The sequence below is a fragment of the Eschrichtius robustus genome, chromosome 1, assembly GCF_028021215.1.
Source record: "Eschrichtius robustus isolate mEscRob2 chromosome 1, mEscRob2.pri, whole genome shotgun sequence".
Lineage (NCBI taxonomy): Eukaryota > Metazoa > Chordata > Mammalia > Artiodactyla > Eschrichtiidae > Eschrichtius > Eschrichtius robustus.
In genome coordinates, this window is record NC_090824.1 from 126,351,472 (window position 1) to 126,371,705 (window position 20,234).

Consider the following 20,234-nt stretch of genomic DNA (forward strand, 5'->3'; position numbering starts at 1 on the left):
TGGAAACCAAGGTCTGGAGGGAATAGGAGCAGAATTTCTGCCTGTCCCTATTGCTCCTACAGTGAACTGGGTGTCAGGGACACTGCCTGGTGCTGGAGGAGGGGTCAGCTGTCCACCAGAGGGTGAGGGCTGCTGTTCCATCAGAAGGAAAGCCGGTGGTGAGAAGCCAGCTCCTGCCCTGCAGACTGCCCAGCGCTGAGCCTGGAATCCTGAGCAGGGGCCCTCAGAAGATCTTGAAGCCCTTCAACAGTGTCAGGGTGGGTGCCTTGCGCTTGCTCTGAGCCCGGGATGACTTTACAGTGATCAGCTTGGCCTGGGCCACGGTAGGCATCTCCTTCAGGCAAGCAGTAGAAAGTGTGTTGAAGGTGCAGCTGGCCAGCCCATGCCGGGCCGTGAGTGGGGCCTGGTGATGCAGGGCCCTCTCCTCGGAGATGAAGAGGGGCCTGGCCAGGGAGTTCTTCTCCAGCTCCCGCCGTGCTTCCCGTACTGCCTCGTGGAAGACGTGTTGCACGTGCTCGAAGTCCAGGCAGGCAGAGACCTCGAAAAACAGGCACCCGAACCTGCCCGCCAAGGCCATGCCCTCTGCCTGAGTGACCTGCCTGGCGGGGAAGCAGGGTGAGGCGGGGTCAGGAGCATGCATCCAAGTCAGGCAGGCCCAGGCCTACACCTGGATCCTCACTTACTAGCTCGGTGACCATCTTCATCTCTCTGAGGCTCAGTTTTCTCATCAGTAAAATGGGATAATGAGAGCTGCCTCTCAGGGTTGTTAAGATTAAGAAAGACGATTTGTGTCAAGTGCCTAGCACAGTCCCTGCTTAATAAATGGCGGCTGATGTCACTGAAGCCAGAATTTCAGAACGAGGCTGAGGGGAAGGGAGAAGCTGGCCCAAAGTCCCTGGCTAGACCCTGCCTGTTGCCAGAGGAAGATGGGCATTCCCAGCCCCACATCTCCTTGACTCCCTTAGTCAGGAAATGAGCCACCCTCAGCCCTGGCATGTGGGATCAGCTCTGGGGAAAGGCGGTGGTCTGGCTGGAAGGATGTGAGACCACAGTGTCCACAGAGGCCTGGTGGGCTGAGGTCCTGACTCAGGACGCCTGTGGTCGGCAGAGGTCTCAGGGCTCGTGGCAGGGAGTTTTGTCTGCTTGCCCAGGAGAGAGGCAGGAGAGAGCAAGGGTGACAGCACGAGAGAGGGAGCAGCCCTATTCCCAGCTTCACCCTGTACCACCTCCCATGATGATGGGATCGAGTATTTGTAACTAGGAAGGTCCTGAAAGCCATGGCAATCAGGGTGAGAGAAAAGTACTGGCCCTTGGACAGGTCAGATGTCCAGAAGAGGCAGGGGGCGGGTGGGAGGAGGGGTCCCTGAGGGCTGGAGGCCAAGGTTTCAATGGCTAAATCTCACTGCTGAGCTGCCTCACCTGCCATTCCTGAGGACAGTGGCACAGCCTGGGAGCTGAGAGGGGACACCAGGGTGGGTATGGTGGGAAACGGTTTCTGAGCCAAGGTTAATTTGGCAGGAGCAAAGGCTGGAAATGGGCTAGCTCAACAGACAGAGGGAAAGACTGGGATGAAAAGGGTCAGGGACAGAGTGCCTAATCCATTCCCCACCCAGGGTTGGTGTCCTGACTGTCAGCTCACAGATTCCTGAGGAACTCCTTTTGAAAGAATACTTGGTATTATGTGCCTTCGTGATGAACTTGAATCTGAAACTTTGTCATTGTGGGGCTTGAATAATGAGCTTTCAGAAACAAGAACCCCATACGTGCATGTGTGTGCGTGAATGGATAAGCCGGGCATATAACATTATTACCCTTTTTCTTATTTTGGCGTAGCCTAGCGAAAATGTTATCAGTGGTTATCACCGCTCTAACCCACATTTTACCCTTTAGCTGCAAGACAATCATGGGAGACACTGACCAATGCTCAGCTAAAAATTACATTGTCTGTGCCCATCAAATCCTGACCTGCCAACCTCGGGACTTGACCAAAGAAGGAAGTGGGGATAAATCTCATGACTCCTTCTTAGGGAAACGATGCTGCTTTGCTCTTTGCCCCCAAACCACTTTCAGACAATCCCACTGGCAAGTACTGGGACCAAAACAGTGGCCTAGTTTTTTTCCTCATATTTAAAACTGGTTTATTCACAATCCAGTCTTCTGATCCCTATTCTAGGCTCTGCGGGATCTGTGATTCCTCAAAGACTACCTTTTGGCTTTAAGATCACACAACTTTCCTCATTCCCTGAGATGGAATTTGTCTGGGTCTGAGGGTCTGCCCACCTTTGAAGGCTCCTACCGTGAGCCCCCTTCATGAGACCACACCCCCTTTCCCCACTGCCCATCAGCCCTGATCTATATTAAGTGTCCCCTCCTTCCTAACATCAGTCAGTGGGCCTCTGGGGCCTGGGGAAGCAGGAGTGACCAGCCCTGAGAAGGAAGGGACGGGAGGAAGGCTGGTGGGAGGTGCCCTACCTCGCAGGTGGGCTGGCCACACAGGACGGATGTGCTGGAGAGGGCCAGTGGGGTCACTCGTCAGTTGGAGGCATCACAGTCTCAAACGCCTCAGGGGCCAGGCGGGCAACTTGAATGTGTGGGGTGGGTGGAGGGAAGCCATGGGGAGTGTGAGGCCTGTATTCAGCTGGAGGGGGCATGCCCCCCGCCTCAAAGCATTCCAATTCCGGGTCCTTTAAAACGCTGTGCCAGCCAAGCAAAATACGGCTGCAGCACTCAGTGGTCATCTGCCCTCTGGCCCAGTCTGTGGTCTCTGATTCAACTCCAACTCTTTCTAAGAGAACCTGCCCTCAGCACAGCCAACTGTGGGAATGAGCCTGGGGACCACGCTTGGGTGAGGCGAGAGCTGGTTGGACCAGAGCAGACACCTGATCCAGGTGGCCAATCAGAGCCTCGCTCCCCAGAATTGGAATTGGGCACTGGATGACCAGCCAGCTGTGGGGAGTGGAAACAGAAGGTCATATAGTCTCAGGAAAGAAAGGGTGAGGCTGAGAGAGACCTCAGAGCCCCAGGAGGATGGGAGGAGTGGCCTCTCTTCTGACTTTCAGGGTCCAGCCCCTGTGCAGCCCAGATGCTCTTCCCTTCCTGCCCTTGGCTGCCTGGAAGCCCTGCCCACTGTACCCTTACAACACACCCCCTTCTATCTACATCCAAGGGAATTACTCTTCTTAGCAGCCAAATAATCCCTGAAGATGACACCGCTTTTACGAGAAAGGAGAAAGCGAGCTCTAGGATGTGGGACAAAGCGCCACACTCACCTGTACTGGGCCATGTCCAGCTTGTTGCCCAGCAGCAGAGCAGGGTAGCTGCGCTGCGTCTCCTTCGCATGCAGAGCGAGCAGCTCCAGGTAGCTGCTGCTGCCCTCGAAGCTCTGGCGGCTGTCGACGCTGTACACCACCAGGAAGGCGTGGGCCCAGTTCAGGTAGCGCTCACAGTTCCTGGGGGTGTCCTGGGGCAAAGGAGGGCAGCCTCTGTCAGGGGCAGAGGAGGCCAGGGTAAAGGCCTTCACCTGAGCTGCCTCATCCCACTTCCCCGCTCCCTGCATCTCTGTATATTGTTCCCCAGCAGAGCCCTTTTCAAAGGGGCACTTGAGTGTGGATTTGGCTTGTTGTGAAAGGAGACATTGTTTCTGAGCCTCACTCCCACCACCCAGCCACAGATTTGGAGACCTTGGCCTCTGGGGCACAGAGCCAAGACTTTGGCATGGCCCCTACAGAGACCTGGCTGTGCCTGGGCACTGCTGGTTTTGGGTCAGGTTCATGGTGCCCCTTTGGCTTCTGAGAAGAACTGGCATCCAGCCTTGGCAGGGGGTGGTGAGGACACAGGGAGATGTATGTACTGGGCGGCAGGGCGGGGTTGGGCCAGGGGAGCCTCGGTGTAAACACGTGTGTGCACCTGTCTCCATGTGTACACAGGCATCAAGCCCCAGAGCACAGAATCTCAGAGCTGACACCAACAATCATCGGATCTCCCCAGGCCCCTTCCTATCCCTTCTCATTTGGCAAATCAATAGGTTCAGGCCCAGAGAGGTCAGCACCTCAATCAGGGACGCATAGCAAATTGGAGCTTAAAAGGTTTACAGATTCCCATCTGAGGCCCACACTCTGGAAGCAGGACCTCCCAAGAGGCTGCACTGACTCTCAGCTCTTCATGGGTCATGGGGGTAATGTTACCGGGTCTGCAGTGTCCATGACCCTCAGGTGGACAGGCTGGTGGTCCACGGTCTCCTCGGAGCTGTAGGTATCCTCTGCAACACAGACGGTCAGCCCAGTCAGAGGCAGGGCAGGCCACTCGATGGTAGGCTGGGTCTGAGGCCCAGCTTCCCTTTGCTGGACCCCTGTGCACCCCTGGGGGACTTGCTCTGGGGCTGGCTGAGCCAGGACCACTGGAGAGACCTTGGCTCTCACCCACATGGAGGACACGGGCGGACCCTCCCACCAAGGAGATGCTGCTCTGACTGTCATGGCTCAGAGCACCAGGGGGCGCTCATAGAACACGCCACAGAGTACGGGATTGTGTTCTGGGTCCACCCACCACACCTGCAGGACGGAGTGCGTGGCTCACGGGCCCAGTGGGCGGCAGAGGCCTCAGGAGCTGCACTGCCAGCCCCTCCCACCTGAACCCCAAGCTTCTCAACCCCCTTCTCCTCCAACCACAGTACCTGGCCCACAGCAAGACCCCGAGGACAATCAGGACAAGCCTCTGGCCCCCGGTGGGGAAGGGACAAGAAAGGAGAAACACACAACATGACTAAGGCAGTGGGGAGGTGGGTCAGACCCTGTTGAGAAGACCCGAGAAGGAGGGGCAGGGGGTGGGGGAGGGAAGGACTGGGAGTTTGGGATTAGCAGAGGTGAACTATTACATACAGGATGGATAAACAATAAGGTCCTACTGTGTAGCACAGGGAACTATATTCAATATCCTGTAATAAACCATAATGGAAAAGAATATTTTAAAATATGTCTCTATGTGTATAACTGAGTCACTTTGCTGTAGAGCAGAGACTGGCACAACGTTGTAAATCAACTATATTTCAATAAAGAAAAAGAAGCCCCAAGAAGGTTTTACAAATAATCCTGGTCAAAATAATAGCAGAGGAATCTAGGATGGTTGAAAGTTTTAGGTTGGAGATGGGAATCAAACCCAACTTCAGCTACTTTTTAGCTGTGTGCCTTGGCCAAGTCATTTCAGCATTCTTAGACTCTGTTTCCTCATTTTAAAATAGGGATGATGTGATAACACTGGCTAACAGTTTTCAGGTTTTTACTCTGTCCGTGCCAGGCGCTGTGCTAAATGCTTGTCCCTGCACCATTCACAGGGCTGCATGAGGACTGGATGTGCCCCTAGGCATGGGGCCTGGCCCTCCACAAATGCCTGGGAAAGGACAGTGGGGACATAGTGCTCCAAAGTTTCCAGGGCAGGTTCACATTCTTAGGTGATTTTTTTTTTTTTTTTACTTTTTATTTTGAAATAATTTTAGACTCATGTAGAAGTTGCAAAATAGTACAGAGAGTTCCTGTGTACTCTTCCCCCCCTCTCCCCCCAGTGTTAGCACCTTACATAACCATAGTACAATAGTCAAAACCAGGAAATTGACATTGGTACCATACTATGAACTACACCACTGACCTTATTTGGATTTCGTAAGTTTTTACAAATTTTTTTTTCTAAGTTCTCATGACTTCAAACCTGAGAAAGTATCAAGTGGCCAGGCCTGCAAGGAGGACCTCGCTGTCACAATCATTCTCCCTACCCTCAACTTTCCCCTGTGCCACTGGCCCACACGTGTGAGTGCACTTGGCCCTTACCTTTCCCTGGGGGGGGGGGTGCCCCTGTGCCCCAAGTGACCCCAAAGAAGAACCCTCTGGGCAGAACTGGAGCCCTCTCTGCCTGTTGGTAGCAGCCACTGTGAGAAGAGTACCCCTCAGCCGTGGCGGAATTCACAAACACTTCTCTCTGAGGGCCATTGGCAGCCAAGCCAGGACTGGACACACGCCAGGTCCACTAGCAGCCAGCAGGAATCATAGACAGCTCCCATCCCCAGCCTGCTGTGGGGACTTGGATAAATAGCCGTTCTTGTTCAAAGCACAAAAAAAAAAAGTCTAATGGAAAATATGCCCCAAATGTTTAACTATATTTGGTGCAAGAAGAGCTGCCCCTGGATACCTACATCTCCTTCAGATTTTTCTTTATTTTCCTGCCAGAGTTGTCTGATGTGTGCCTTTGCACAGGCACCATGCTGTGCCCAGCCCAAGGAAATATATTAGCCCAACCTTGGTCTCTTACAGTCCCTTAAATGCAACAGCTTTTTGAGGTTGCTGTTAGCTCTTCCACAGAGAGATGACAGGAAGGTGAAGCCCAGAAAAGGAGAGAACTCTCCCACAGCCACACAGCACCCTATCAGAAGGAACTTGAACTTGGGGCTCTACAGTGGGACCCCCTCACTCCCTCTGCTCAGTGGACAAGCCAATTCTCCAGCTCTATCTGTGCAGAGTACAGGGAAAGAGCAGAAGCTCCCCGTCCAGCTGAGGCCGTGGAACATGCGTGGGCACAATGGAGAAGGCTCAGAGGTCATGAAATCATCTTATCCAGCTCCCTCCCCCTTTGCAAGTGAGGTGACTCCAGGGGCTGGGGGTGCAGTGGGGGCTCCTTTCCAAGTCACAGGAATGTCCTGCCTCCCCATCACAAAGTGCCTGCCCTCAGGTCATTCTAGAGTCCTTTAGTAAATACGGGTTTCCTAACTCCTAGTTCTAAATAACATTCTTAGGACATCAATGCTGAGAGAAGACCCCTTTCCCAAAGTATTTTTCTCTCATTTACAGTAATAATTTTTAAAACGTCACCAAAGGCGCTCTCGTCAGAGTGTGTATGGGATGATGCTTCAGAAACGGCACCTGTATCCTTGCTGGAGCAGGATGAGGAGAAGAGCGGTGGGAAGCTTGTCATTCTGCCCTGGGCAAACCAGGTGAGATGCCCCCAATCCCTCTGTGAGAGGAGGGTGCTCTCCTGGATACCCCTGCTCGCTTCCTGGAGCGCTCAGCGCAGGCGAAGCCCTTTCCCAGGCACTGACTCTCTTGGCTCCTACCAACTCTAACAGTCACAACCTATAACAAGGCACAGCTCACACACAGAGCACAGTCTATTAGTCCTATCTTCCAGATGGGGAAACCAAGGCTCAGAGAGCCCAGTGCCACACAGACTTCTGACTTCAGGTCCTCGATAGCATAAGACCACCCTTAGTGGAGGGCAACTGGAGTGGTGTCTCATCTTCCTTTGTACCTGAGGTTCTCCATGATCTTAGGCAAACCACTGGGCCCTCTCTGCCTCAGTTTCTTCACCTGTAAAATGGGGATAATAACAGGAGCTCTTCTTTAAAGGGTAATCCTAAAACCAAAATTCAAATCCCATGTTTAAGAGCATCTGTGTTGTGCTTAGCACTGCACTCCAAGCTGGAAATAGGAATGAACAACGCAGGTGTCCACCCTCAAGAGGCCCCTTTGAGCTCAAGCTCTTGGAAGGTGTTTGAAAAGGGGAAAGGGTGGTTTTACATCTCCACATGGCTAACTCTTCCTTGGATGCTCAGACCTTTCTCCACAGAAGGAAAGGCTCTGGTCCGAGAGTCCCCCCCCCCCCCACCGCAACCCCGTTGCTGGAACCAGCCATGGGATAGTGGCAGGAATGTTTCGACAGTGGACAGGACCCCCAAGGAGCAGCACTGGCCTCCCAGAATGGCCGACAGGAGAGCGTCTGGCCATCTCTCCAGCTCAGGAGCTCTCAGGGTGTGGTGCGAGACCAAAGGCTGAGGTGACTAACCACTGTGGGGCTGCCACACCCCCGCCCCAGGCCGTCTGACACGCATTCCCCTACCAGTTCAGAACTCCAAAATTGCTCAACCAGGAAGCTCAAACCACCACTGTAATAGGCTCCTCTGGGGGGACCCTGCCTGAAGGGTATGGATGCGGGACAGGAAGAAGAGAGACTGGAGATAGGTTGCCAAATAAAATACAAGATAACCAGTTAAATTTGAATTTCAGATAAACAGCTAATATTTTTTAGTATAAGTATGCTCCATGCAATATTTGAGGTAGGCAGAATCTGTCTTTGGAGGCACTGTCCTTGAGAATCTCCGCTTTCCCTTCCCAGACATCCCTGCTGTGTGCCTTCCCTTCCCACCCACTCCCCCACCCTGCCCATCTGACTTCATGCTCCTGTGTCTCACTCCCCTGGGCACTGACCTCTGCTAATCAATGGGCTCCCCTCAGACCTGCTGGTGACCTTGGCCCACAAAGCTCCTTGGGCCTTCTTCCTCCACTGTAGCCGAGGGGCTGTGTCAAAGCACAGGCGGTCACACCAAACTTTGAGGAACAAACCCCTTAAGGACTGCCCACGAGTTGTCTGCCCTGCATTCCTGACTTAGCCAGGGGACCCCCTCTGCTTCCTCTGCTTGACCTCTGGGGTTCTGTGTAAGATCTCCGTGGAAGAAGGGATTCTGCTACGTAAGGAATAAATTCTAAAAACCATGGACCAAGTAGCCTTGACATCCCTTCCTGCTCTGACACTGGGATTCAACATCCCAGCCTGGACTGAGGGGCTGAGGGGCTGAGGGGCACCAGTGGGCTGAGAAGCTCTTTCCTTCAGGCGTGAAGGGCACATTCCATCAGAGGCCTGCTGCCGGTGGTGCTGCACTGTGGAGGTTTCATTTGTGGGACCCCAGGGTCCTCCCGGAGCCCTGGGTTTCCTCAGAGGGCCTTCAGGGGTTCCACAAACGCCTTATTCAATTCTTATGAAGGGGGAAGATAATCTAAGACTGCAACCCCCATTTCCAAAGAGCAAAGAGCGTCCAGACACCCCATTTTTCTCAGTGGAAAGTTTACCATAAAGAAATGCTATAAATGTGAGCTTTAAGTTACATTTATATTAATAAAATTCTGCTTTTACGTATTTAGATATTGGACTTCCATGTAAGAGGTTATTTGAGGAAAAGGTCCTGCTGCTAAAATTAATTTTCAGAAACAGTGATCTAATTAACTTGGGCGAATCTCAGCCACCACAGATGGGAAGCCATTTGAGGAGAAAGAAGGAAGGAGAAGTGAATACGCACTCAATGTCTCTGTGGGTCAAGCAGTACGCTACATCTTTTACATGTGTTATTTCTTTAATCCTCACAGTAATTCTCTGAGATAGGTATTTTTATGCCCATTTCACAGATGAGGAAACAGAAGCTCAGAGAGCTTAGGTGACTGCTTCAAAGGTGCACAGCCAATAAGTGACAGAGCCAGGATTCAAACTCAGCTCTGACACCAGGGCATCCCTTTTTCCAATACACCATCATGATACACCTACCAAACAAGACTAGTTTTCTTGTGTGGTTAAAAAACTGGTTTAGAAGCCAGTATTACTAGGGAATTTCCCAAATGTCTTGTCCAGCTTTTCTGGAAAAGTACACTGAATAACCATCTGGAAGAAAAACACTTAATGGATGTGGATATTCTGCAATGCTTTATTTTTTTTTTTTTTAAGTTTCATCATACCTCATATTTTAGGGCAAATCAACTTCTCTCAGTTCTCTTAATTGGGCTAACCCCCAAGCTGTCTGGGGTGAGCTGTGGAAGGGTACACTTTTGGAACTTAAAACATTTTGTCGCATGGGCTGAGTCATCCTGGTGGCTCCTCCCCTCGGCCCCCAGATGTGTGGTCCTGGTCAGGCCTGGGCCCACAACGGCATATGTGTGTTTGCAGGGGAGATCCAAGTGGGCACAGCAAGAGGGACAGGGAGGAGTGGGTCCTTACCCAAGTTGGGGTCATATTCGCTGATAAACCTCCTGGTCAGAAACTTCACCGTCAGGGCTGCAAGAAGAAGAAGTTGGTTCAGTCTCCCCATCGTGTCTGGCTGCTGGGCCCTGGAGCCTGCCCCTCTCATTTTAGGGAGGACTTATCTAGCCTCTGTGACCCCTCTGCTCTCTGGAGAGCTGGGGAACTGGTTTGAGAGGCTCAGAGGAAACCAGAAATATGGGGAACCATGTCCTTCCCGGTTGCATTCTGGGATTTTTTTTGGAGGGGGATGGCGGCGAGAAAAAAAATGAGAGGCAAGCCTAAGGGGCGTTTGTGAAGACCCTAACTAAGGGGTCTGGACCCAGGCAACCAGTTACCTTAGGGTCAGCTTGCTGAGACTCAAACTAAAGAGAGACCTCCCCTTGACAAGACACAAAGACTCTGAAGTGTGGAGGCATTTATCCCGGCTTTGGCTACAAGCCAAAGAGAGAGTAAGAGCTGAGTTGATCAGTGGGTGATCTCTGGGAGGGATATGAACCCCCGAATCCCAAGTAAACACACTCTAGTCCTCAGTCCTCGAGTCTTGGCTCTAAGGCCTCCACACTCATCATGGGAGTCTCACAGAACATAAAACCTGGGGAAGTTCTCCCCAGGTGGAATGCATTAACAAGATTGATTTCTGTTCAGAATTTAACCACATAAAGCTGAGGGCCAGCCCACTACTATACTGAACTCTTGAAAAGTAATGCAGTATTTTAAAGAAAATCCTTAAAATTCTTTCCCAGGATTCCTAACAGTGTCAGTTTGCAAACTAATACCCAGGGAATACATACTTTAAAATTTAAATTCTTTCATTCATGTAGTCACTGGCTAAACTGTACCAGTGACAGAGCCGCAGATAACAATTTCATTTTCAAAGGGAAGAGGGCAAATCTTTTCTCTAGGAAAGCATGATTCAGAGTCCCATCTCTGAGCCAGGGGGCTGGCTTCAAAAGTGGAGAGTAGGCTCCCAGTGAGTCTCAAAGAATACTCTGGAGAAGGAAACTCACAGCTGAGTCCATGATGGCCATTCACTAATGGCTGCAACTGGAAAACAGCCAGTGGAGGAGCCCCCTCTGCCTTCCCCCCTTCAGCTGCCGGGGACTGGGAATGGCAGGGAGAGCGGCGAACCCTTTTTCTGGATCTTTGCCTATGGTGACACCCTCCCCACACCCTGGGCTCCAGCTGGGCTCCAGCTGCCAAAAGTGGTGAAGGCAGAGCTCAGTGTTGATAGAAATGGCCTGAGTGTAAATCCAAGCGCTTTGTTCATCAAGGACATGTCCGAGGCACCTGAGACCATAGTCCAATGTGTTTCCATAAAGTCGAGAGGGGTCTGACTTGAAACAAATACATTTGATAAGAATTCACACTTCGTTCCAGAATCCCAGAGAATTGGGGTGGGAAGTGGGTAGCAGCCTCCCCCTGGGAAATCCCAAAAGCCAGCAGTTTTTACCACCTCCCTTCAGGGGCCTGGGGCCCCTTCTCCCCCGGCCTAAATCAAGGAGCAGCAAAGCTGCGACTAAGTTCCATAGGTGCCCTGGGCTGGGGATCAGTGCCTAACAGGTCCCTTTGGTACCAGTCACCAGGGCTGACTGCTGGCCCGGAAGAGGAGATGGAGGGCGGTAAACGGCAAGGGGGAGACCAGCAGAGGACTGGGAGACACAGAGACAGAGGGGAGAGAGCTGGGGTCACAGACAAGGAGGACACAGACCCAGTAGGGAGACACAGAGGGAAAGACAGGCAAGGAAGAGAAGACAGCTGAGAGATGGAGGAGCTGAAAACAAGCTGAGGGAGAGCCAAGCAACAGAGAAGCTGAGGCAAAGACGGATACCATCACGGTGTCTCATCCAACCCACCTGGGCGCAGGAAGCCCCGAAAGCCAGTGCAAGAGCCTGCCCGCGAGCCCACAGCGCCCGGTTCCCTCCACCGCTCCCCGTCTCTCGCGTCCCCACCTGACCCCTTCCCTTCCGCCCGCATTCCACTCACCGGACTTGCCCACTCCGCGGCGCCCCAGGATGGCCAAGTTGACCTCGAGGGGAGCGCTCTGCTGCCCGCTGCCCGCGCGGGGTTTCCCGAACACCGAGGACATGGCGACGCTGCGGAGAGGGACACGGGTCCTGGCCTAAGGGCCCCGAGCAGCGTGCCCGCCCGTCGGGGCCCTCGGGAGCGAGTGGCGGCTTCTCTGGCACTCGCGGCCCCGGCGGCGTCGACCTCCCGGGCCCCGCGCCTAGCAGGCAGCTTTCCCGCTGCCAGGCCCGACCGTGCGGGGAGGAGGGGCCGGGGGAGCCCGGCGGGCGGGGCCGCCCGAGCGCCGCCAAACTCCTTGTAAGGGCTGCGGAGACCCCTGCGAGCAGAAAGGATCTCCGGCCGGCCGCGCCCCCCAGGGCCTTGCTGGACCTCGAGGGCCGGGCGGCGCCGTCACCCTTCGGAGCGCCCCCAAGACCCGGCGGGAAAGGACAAGTACCGGAGACAGGGAGGCCAGGGATAGGGGGACTGAGGGGAAGGATGATTTCCAGCCTTGTCTGAATCTCCACTCAGTCACTTCCCATCAGCAAGAAGATCCACCCCTCCCTTTTTGGCCCCGCCTCCTCCTCCGGGAAGCCTGCCGGGTCCAACTCCCGAGCCTGGTCCTTTCTCTGGATCACAAGCCAGCTCAGCCTTGGCACACAACTTCCCCGACCACATTACCCTGCCCTTCGGTGTGGGGACTCTCAGGCATCACTGCAGAACCCGTAAAGAATCCTAGCTTCTGGGGGCGGGGGGGCGGTGGGGCGCTGGGAGGAGACGACCTTAGTAAGATTTCATGGCCAATCTGGGTCCAGCTTCAAGAAACCAAACCCATTCTGGATTACTGTTTTCTCCCTGATGGGAGCTAATGAGTCGCATGTGTTTGTGGCCTAGTGTGTAAATGGGGCATTTTATTCTAAAACCTGGCACTCCCTCTTGCCTATGATTCTGGGATTGGTGGATGAGCCTGGCAGGGGTCACCTGTCATTCCCCTTGAAACCTGGGGTAAATCTGGTCATGCTGGAAACAGGGCAAAGGGCTGACATGAGGAATCTGGACATTTAGGATCTAGTGCCAGCTCTCACTGGGTGACCTTAGGCCAGTCATCTCACTTCTTTGGGCTTTGGTGTCCCCATCTATAATACTAAAGGAAGGGGAAAATAAATCCAATTCACGCCTAATGGAGAGTGACAAAATCAACCCTGGGTTCCATGTCTGAGTACTTTCTAGAACCCTGTGGGACCTCTCTTTTGGAATACACTCCAGGCTTGAGTGGAGAAAGATATGGGAGTCTCAGAGACTTCTCACTGCAGTCCTTCCCACTCCAACCCCAAACCCCTATCCTCCCATAGCTGATCTACCCACCCACGCGCAAAAGAAACCAGGAAAACCCAGGTCAGCAGGCGGAGGGTCTGGAGTCAGAGCCTGATGGTAATAACTTCTCCTCAACCAAGAGAGAAAATTATTTTCCAGGACAGGACATGAATACTGACTCAGCCTAATAGTGTGTCTGGGAGATCATGGTAAACCAGCTGTGTTATTAAGACTCTAAGGTGTTGGGAGGAATTTGTTTAGATTACACCCACAGGCCAGAATCGCTCACAGAGCTAATGGCCAAGGGTTTTCCTTTGAGTTGTAGAAGGAGAAAAAGTGGGAGCCAAGTTCTAGCCACATCCCTGGGCTGGCCCTAGTCCTGGGAGGACAGACTGGTTCTGGGTGGGGCTATGGGGAGACTCAGTCTCACTGGAGGACTGCTGGAGAGAGGGCAAGCTGTGGACCCCCAGAGGCCCAACTGGGAGTAAACCTGGGCTCTGCTACTTCCCTACTTATGTGATTTTGGAGGAGTTACGTTCCTTTAAGACTCAGACGAACCAGTAGATGGGAGCTGCAAGGAGGCAGGTTCTAGCTCGGTGTGAGTGTGAACTCCAACCACCTGAGCTGCCCATAGTTAGAAGGGACTACTGTCTTTGGAAGAAGTGAGGCCCCCTGACACTGAAGGCAATCAAGGGGGTGACACTTCAAGGAGGTGTTGTAAGGAGACACCACAGTGATTTGCAAGATGGGACGAGATGATCTTAACTCCCTTCTATTTAAGAGATTATCTGAATTCCTTGCCAGCTGGTTACTCAGGCCCTCAGCTGTCACCGCTAAGTGCCCAAAGTATGCCCCTCCTATGAGGCTTGGGAGGAAAACAGTGCCCATCTCACAGCTGCAACCACTCCCATTCCCCATCCTCAGCCTCCTCATCTGTGGGCTGCTTGTCCAGCACCCAGAAGTGCCCATTGTGGACCAGAAAGGCTCTTGGAATCAGTCACTTACTGCCAGACTGTGGAATAAGCTACTTTGTCCATCTGGGCCTCAGTTCCTCATCTTATTACTCCCTGTACATTTTTTCTCACACATCACTGTATTCTCAACCACCAACAACAGTTCCAAAATCTATCCAAAAACACAGTCAAAGGACTTCCCTGGTGGTCCAGTGGTTGAGATCCTGTGCTTCCACTGAAGGGGCACGGGTTCAATCCCTGTTCTGGGAACTAGGGTCCCACATGCCGCGTGGCAAGTCCAAAACAAACAAAACAAACAAACAAATACAGTCAAATAATTATGGAAATTTGATATAGGAAATCTGAAGTGCTGAATCAGACCTAAAAGATTAAAATATAAAAATTTCAACATTTCCACCTATGTCATTCCCTGGGGGGTACAATTTATTGAAAGGAATAGTCATTGTTTTTATACACAAATACCATCACCAAATTATTGACCTGTCTTGGGGATTTTTTAAAAATCTATGAATAATGTTGAGCTGAAAGGACTCTGATTTAAAGGATTTGAAATACACGTGTTTGGAATTCCTACCAATGAGAAATCATCATTGACTCTCAGGTGCCCTTTGTGGTCTATTTTTCAAAGACCCCAAATTCATTCAGAATCCCCAGAGCTGCAATATAATTAAATATCTATTACACTAAGCCAATATGATAATAATCTCCTTGAATTATTCACAATGCTTAATGCACTTCTCTGTTTTTTATCCATCTGTTCCTTATTATCATCCTAAGAGGTAGTTATCACACCCATTTCATAGTGGAAGAGTTACAGAGACACCTTGTCTTTAAAATAGGGATGATATTAAGTATTAGATGAGATAACATGAAAATATTCCACCTAGAGGTTGGCCCATAGCCCCAAACAGCAAATGATAGTTCCCTGCACTCCCCTGGACACGAATAGCTCACACTTCTCACCCAACTGCCAAGAAGCCACAACTGTTCAGTGACCAGGAATTTGGGCACTTTGGGTCAAGAGAGAGGTTATTCTGCTAAGGCCAGTATCCCAACCCTCCTTATCACCACCTCCCCACATTTGAGGCTCTTATAAGGGGCCCTCGAAATGCAGAGGATGTGGCCCCTCACCCAGCAGCAGGCTTGCAACAGGTGCTCAATAGGTGGCTCTGGAGTGAGTGGGGGGGCACATACAGGTCTAGACAGGTAGGACTAGATCCTGCCCTTGCCACCACCCTTACTCCCACCCCCAGAAGCCATTCCACATAAAGCTAACCTTTTGGGACCCCTTTGTCATGTCACTGCATTCCCTGGAGGCACAATATGACAACCACTTCTGTGATTTTTCAATTATAAATTCAGATGTCAAAAATGAACAGAACCTTAGAAGTCAGATCCAAGCTCCACTTTACAGATGAAGAACTGAGGCCTGGGGACTTCCCTGGTGGTCCAGTGGTTAAGACTCTGCACTCTCAATGCAGGGGGCACAGGTTTGATCCCTGGTTGGGGAACTACGATCCCGCATGCTGCATGGCATGGCCAAAAAAAAAAAAAAGAACTGAGGCCTGGACAGGTTGGGTAGCTTTGCAAGCCAGTGGTAGTACCAGCATCAAAGCCCAGCAGGAATCCTGACTCCCAGTCCAGTGCTCTTCTTCAGGTCCAGGCAAGCTCATCACTACCCTGTGTGCAGAAATACCACCATGGGTGGCAAAGGCCAGGGGTCACCCATCAGGCAGGAGGACCAGGAGGACACAGTTGGAGGGAACTTCAGTCTCATATGGTTCAACACCTTCATTTATAGTGGAGGGTCAGAAAGGGAATTGTGCAGGGTGGTGGAGCTGGGCCCAGTCCTCCATCAGATTGCAGGCTCTCCTGGGTCAGGGGTTGTGTCTCCTCCATCAGACTGGGGATTCCTACTTAGGTTAGGGCCCAGGAGTCCACCAGATCCCTCAGTGTGCCAATCACTGCAGATAGATGTACAAGGCGGGGCGTGTGCTCTAGAAAGGCTCAGGGTCTGACACAGAGCCCATTTCCTTGCCTCCACCCTCAACCTTGCTAAGTAGAGAGGGAGGTTGGTGTGGGGTCGGGCAGAGCCTGGGAACTCCGTGGGCTGCCCACAGCCATGACAGTTTCCTTGTCCTCTCCAAGTCCCAGAGGGACATTTGTTGTCCGGGTGGAGGAAACTCTCACCAGCTGCAGAAACCACCCCACTGGGGCCTTGGGCACAGGGCCAAAGGGCTGATCCTGGACTCAGCCTCAGAGCCGTGACCCCCCACCTTGGATGACCCCCTCCCCACTTCCTGGCTGCTGAGGGTGGGAGCCGGCTGTGTGCACTAGCCCTCCAACCCACTGAAATCAGGGATGGACTTGTGAAAAACTGGGACTGGGAGCAAACTTCAGCCAATAGTGGGTTCGTGCTCCTTCCCACTCCTGCTCTCAGGAGAGGTGCAGGCAGTGGTTCTGTTTGTCCACCAGTTACTAGGTGCCAGAAACAGGCCATCTGGGGAGGGAACTGTGGCCCCCTGGGGGTCAGCCCCTTCCCCACCCACCCCTTCATTTGAGCCTGGCAGGAGGCAGCTGCTTCCCTTCCTGAAGAAAAGGCTAACACCGGTGAGGAGAGGCAGCTGGGCTGGGGCCTGGGGTCAAGTGGACGGGGTTCAATCCATCCCACATCTTCATTCATAACCAAGGCAAAGCCCATTCCATCTCTAGGCCTCCCTTTCCTCATCTGTGAAATGAGAAGGGTCAGATGCTCCCCCTATCCTTGAGGCCACTAGCAAGGACAGAGTCAGGCCTGGGCACTGCAGAGCCCACCTTCCTCCAAGGAGGGGCTGTCACGCTTTCAGCCAACGTCTAGCCTCAGGGAAGGAGAAAAGCTGGCAGAGGGCCTGGGATAGTATCCGTGGGGACTCCTGCCCACCCCCTCTATCTCTTCCTCCTCTTCCTGTCTGGTCTCTGGGGCAGAGACTTGCATATTTCTGGCTGCCGCCTCCAGGCTTCTGGCTTCCCAGGCTCACACAAGTTGTCCCCACATCCCAGCCCTGCTTTAATGGGGTGAACTGGGTGGGAGTCCCCGGCAAGAAAGGCACACTCGTGTTGGGTCTGCAGATTCATACTTGAGGATCTGTGCATGCGTGTGTCTTGGGGGGAGGGAAGTTCCTTGCTCCCTTCCCAAGTACAGCTTTATCACTGTCAGCCACTGAGCCACCCCATCCCTCCTGAAGAAGACCTGCTGCGGAACATCTCCTGAAAGGCAGATACATCCTACACAGGGCTGGGCCTCAGTTAACCCACCTGTAGAACAAGGTAGCAGGAGAAGATAATCACCAAGCTCCCTTCCGGCTGACATTTTGGAACCCGGAGTCTTAGGTGGTCACCCAGGAAAGTTCTGGGCAAGGTGGGCAGCAGGAGGCCTGGGGCTGTCTGCTTCCAGACCCTGGGCAATTCCCTGTCTGATCCTCTACTGTAAGTGAAGGGGTTGAACCATAGGAGACTGAAATTCCTTCCAACTGTGACCTCCTGGCACAAAGTGACTGCCCAGCATTTGTAGCACAGGGAGGAAGCAGAGCACAACGGTTAGAGACGCAGGCTCTGGGGTCAGACTGGCTGCACTCCAGTCCTAGCTTTGCTGCTCTCTGGCCATGTCATCTCGGGCATGTGAGTGCATCTCTTGGTGACTCAGTCTCCTCATCTGTGAATTTAATAATATCTGACTCATGCATGCTGTAAGCAATAAATGGATAATATCTATCAAACGAGGGAAAATAATAGTTATTTTCTCACCTGATTGTTGCGAGGATTATAGACGTTCAAGTGCTCATAAAATGCCTGACAGTGCAATTTAAGTGTTAAATATTATTTCAAGAAGCCTATCTCCTTCCCATCGACAGATATATAGTCCCCTCAGCAGCCCCACTTTCCTTTTCCCAAGATCTGAGCTATACAGCAATGGACGAGTGGGGAGTAGCAAGAGGGGAAGAGACACCAGCTTCCCACACCCATCCCGAGTCAGGGAATACTTCCACATTCAGGGACTTACTGAACGTTCACCTGTTACCCACCCATTTTTACAGAGAAGGAAATCGAGGCTCTCAAAAAGAGACTGGTCTAGCCCAGAGTCAGGGGCAGAGGCCCAAGTCAAAAGAAAACCTACTCTGGACCCCAGCCCGGCCCACTCTACGTGCTCCCCCTCTGCCTCTCCCTCCGGCACCCAAGTACCCCTGCCCCACCAACCGAAGGCGTGAGCTAGGTATTCACCCCGTCCTTGCTCTTTCCCAGCTGAATGACCTTGAACAAGTCGTAAATTCTCTGAGCCTCATTCCAAACACTGTACAGATATTGTCGAAATACCGTGAAATAGGTGTTATTATTGGCCCCATTTCGAAGAAACAGGGTCAGAGTTAGGGTACCTGCACGAGGGCTTACAGCTGCTTTAGTGCAGGTTAAATGGGATATTTTGTAAACTGCCCGCACAGTGCCCTGAATGCAGTGGGTGCCCGGTATACGGTCACCATTATTACTATTTTTCTTACGTACGTGAGTGACCCGACAGGTCTCCAGATGCCCTCCGGGCCCTCGGCCATCCAGCCCGCTGGCCACCACATCACATGAGCCGTACTATCTTTAGCCAGGAAGATATTTATATACCCCGGGTACGTTTTTGCCGGTACGGGGGAGCCCCGGAGTCGGTGACCGCTGCATCCAGGCCCCCGGAGGCGGCCTCCGCGCCTCGGGCCCGCCATGCCGCAGGGCCCTGGGGCCCTGGTGCAGGTGTGGGTGGGCAGCCAGCTCTTCCAGGCCGACCGGGCCCTGCTGGTGGAGCACTGCGGCTTCTTCCGCGGCCTCTTCCGCTCGGGCATGAGGGAGGCGCGCGCGGCCGAGGTGCGGCTGGGCGCTCTAAGCCCGGACGGCTTCCGCACCACGCTGCGGGTGCTGCATGGCGAACGTCCGGCGCTGGCAGCCCCGGACGAGCTGCTGCAAGCCGTGGAGTGCGCCGCCTTCCTGCAGACGCCGACGCTGGCGCGCTTTCTGGAGCACAGCCTCACGTCGGACAACTGCGCGCTGCTATGCGACGCCGCCGCCGCCTTCGGCCTGCACGACGTCTTCCACAGCGCCGCGCTCTTCATCCGCGACGGCGCCCACGAGCTAGCGGCCGAGCTGGCGCTGCCCGAGGCTCGCGCCTACGTGGCGGCGCTGCGACCCAGCAGCTACGTGGCCGTCAGCACGCACGCGCCGGCGCGCGGCTTCTTGGAGGACGCGTCGCGCACCGTGTGCTACCTGGACGAAGAGGAGGACGCGTGGCGCACGCTGGCCGCGCTGCCCCTGGAGGCTAGCACGCTGCTGGCGGGCGTGGGTACGCTGGGCAACAAGCTCTACATTGTGGGGGGAGTGCGGGGCCCCAACAAGGAGGTGGTGGAACTGGGCTTCTGCTACGACCCCGACGGCGGCACGTGGCGGGAGTTCCCCAGCCCCCGCCAGCCGCGCTACGACATGGCGCTGGCCGGCTTTGACGGCCACCTCTATGCCATCGGGGGCGAGTACCAGAGGATGACCATGAGCTTCGTGGAGCGCTACGACCCGGCCGCGAGCTGCTGGAGCTTTGTGGCCAACCTGCCGCAGCCAGCTGCTGGCGTGCCCTGCGCCCAAGCCCGCGGCCGCCTCTTCGTGTGTCTGTGGCGGCCAGCCGACACCACGACCGTGGTGGAGTACACGGTGCGGGCAGACGCGTGGCTGCCAGTGGCCGAGCTGCGGCACCCACAGAGCTATGGCCACTGCATGGTGGCCCACCGCGATAGTCTCTACGTGGTGCGCAACGGACCTAAGGATGACTTCCTGCACTGCGCCATCGACTGCCTCAACCTGGCCACGGGCCAGTGGACGGCGCTTCCCGGCCAGTTCGTCAACAGCAAGGGCGCGCTTTTCACGGCCGTGGTGCGCGGCGACACCGTCTATACGGTCAACCGCGTGTTTACGCTGCTCTATGCCATCGAGGGCGGCACCTGGCGGCTGCTCAGGGAGAAGGCCGGCTTCCCACGGCCCGGCTCCTTGCGGACCGTTCTCCTCAGGCTGCCTCCTGGTGCCGGGGGGCAGGTGGCCTCGATGACGCCAGCACTGTGA

The 20,234-nt window shown here is 53.8% G+C and overlaps 2 protein-coding genes across 3 annotated transcripts; one reads left to right on the plus strand and one right to left on the minus strand.

The window, feature by feature from the left end:
• RASL12 (RAS like family 12) lies at window positions 1-14,708 on the minus strand. Of its 2 annotated transcripts, XM_068536599.1 has the most exons (6): window positions 14,692-14,708; window positions 11,809-11,918; window positions 9,802-9,858; window positions 4,185-4,258; window positions 3,270-3,460; window positions 1-599 (listed from the first exon to the last, which is right to left on the minus strand). In XM_068536599.1, the coding sequence occupies exons 1-6, from the start codon at window positions 14,706-14,708 to the stop codon at window positions 224-226; spliced, it is 825 nt and encodes a 274-aa protein (XP_068392700.1). In that variant the 3' UTR covers window positions 1-223. The 2 variants fall into 2 exon arrangements, with proteins under 2 accessions (XP_068392700.1, XP_068392709.1); XM_068536608.1 differs by lacking the exons at window positions 9,802-9,858; window positions 14,692-14,708 and having other exon boundaries at window positions 11,809-12,032.
• A 4,149-nt stretch (window positions 14,709-18,857) lies between these two features.
• Window positions 18,858-20,234, plus strand: KBTBD13 (kelch repeat and BTB domain containing 13). The gene has a single exon (XM_068536622.1). The coding sequence runs from the start codon at window positions 18,858-18,860 to the stop codon at window positions 20,232-20,234; it is 1,377 nt and encodes a 458-aa protein (XP_068392723.1).

Coding starts and splice junctions, on each gene's coding strand:
- RASL12 (XM_068536599.1), bottom strand. Junction 4,259..9,801: donor CGAATATGACCCCAACTTGG/GTAAGGACCCAC, acceptor TCTGTGTTGCAG/AGGATACCTACAGCTCCGAG. Junction 3,461..4,184: donor TCATGGACACTGCAGACCCG/GTAACATTACCC, acceptor CCTTTGCCCCAG/GACACCCCCAGGAACTGTGA.
- KBTBD13 (XM_068536622.1), top strand. CDS start 18,858: ATGCCGCAGGGCCCTGGGGCCCTGGTGCAGGTGTGGGTGGGCAGCCAG.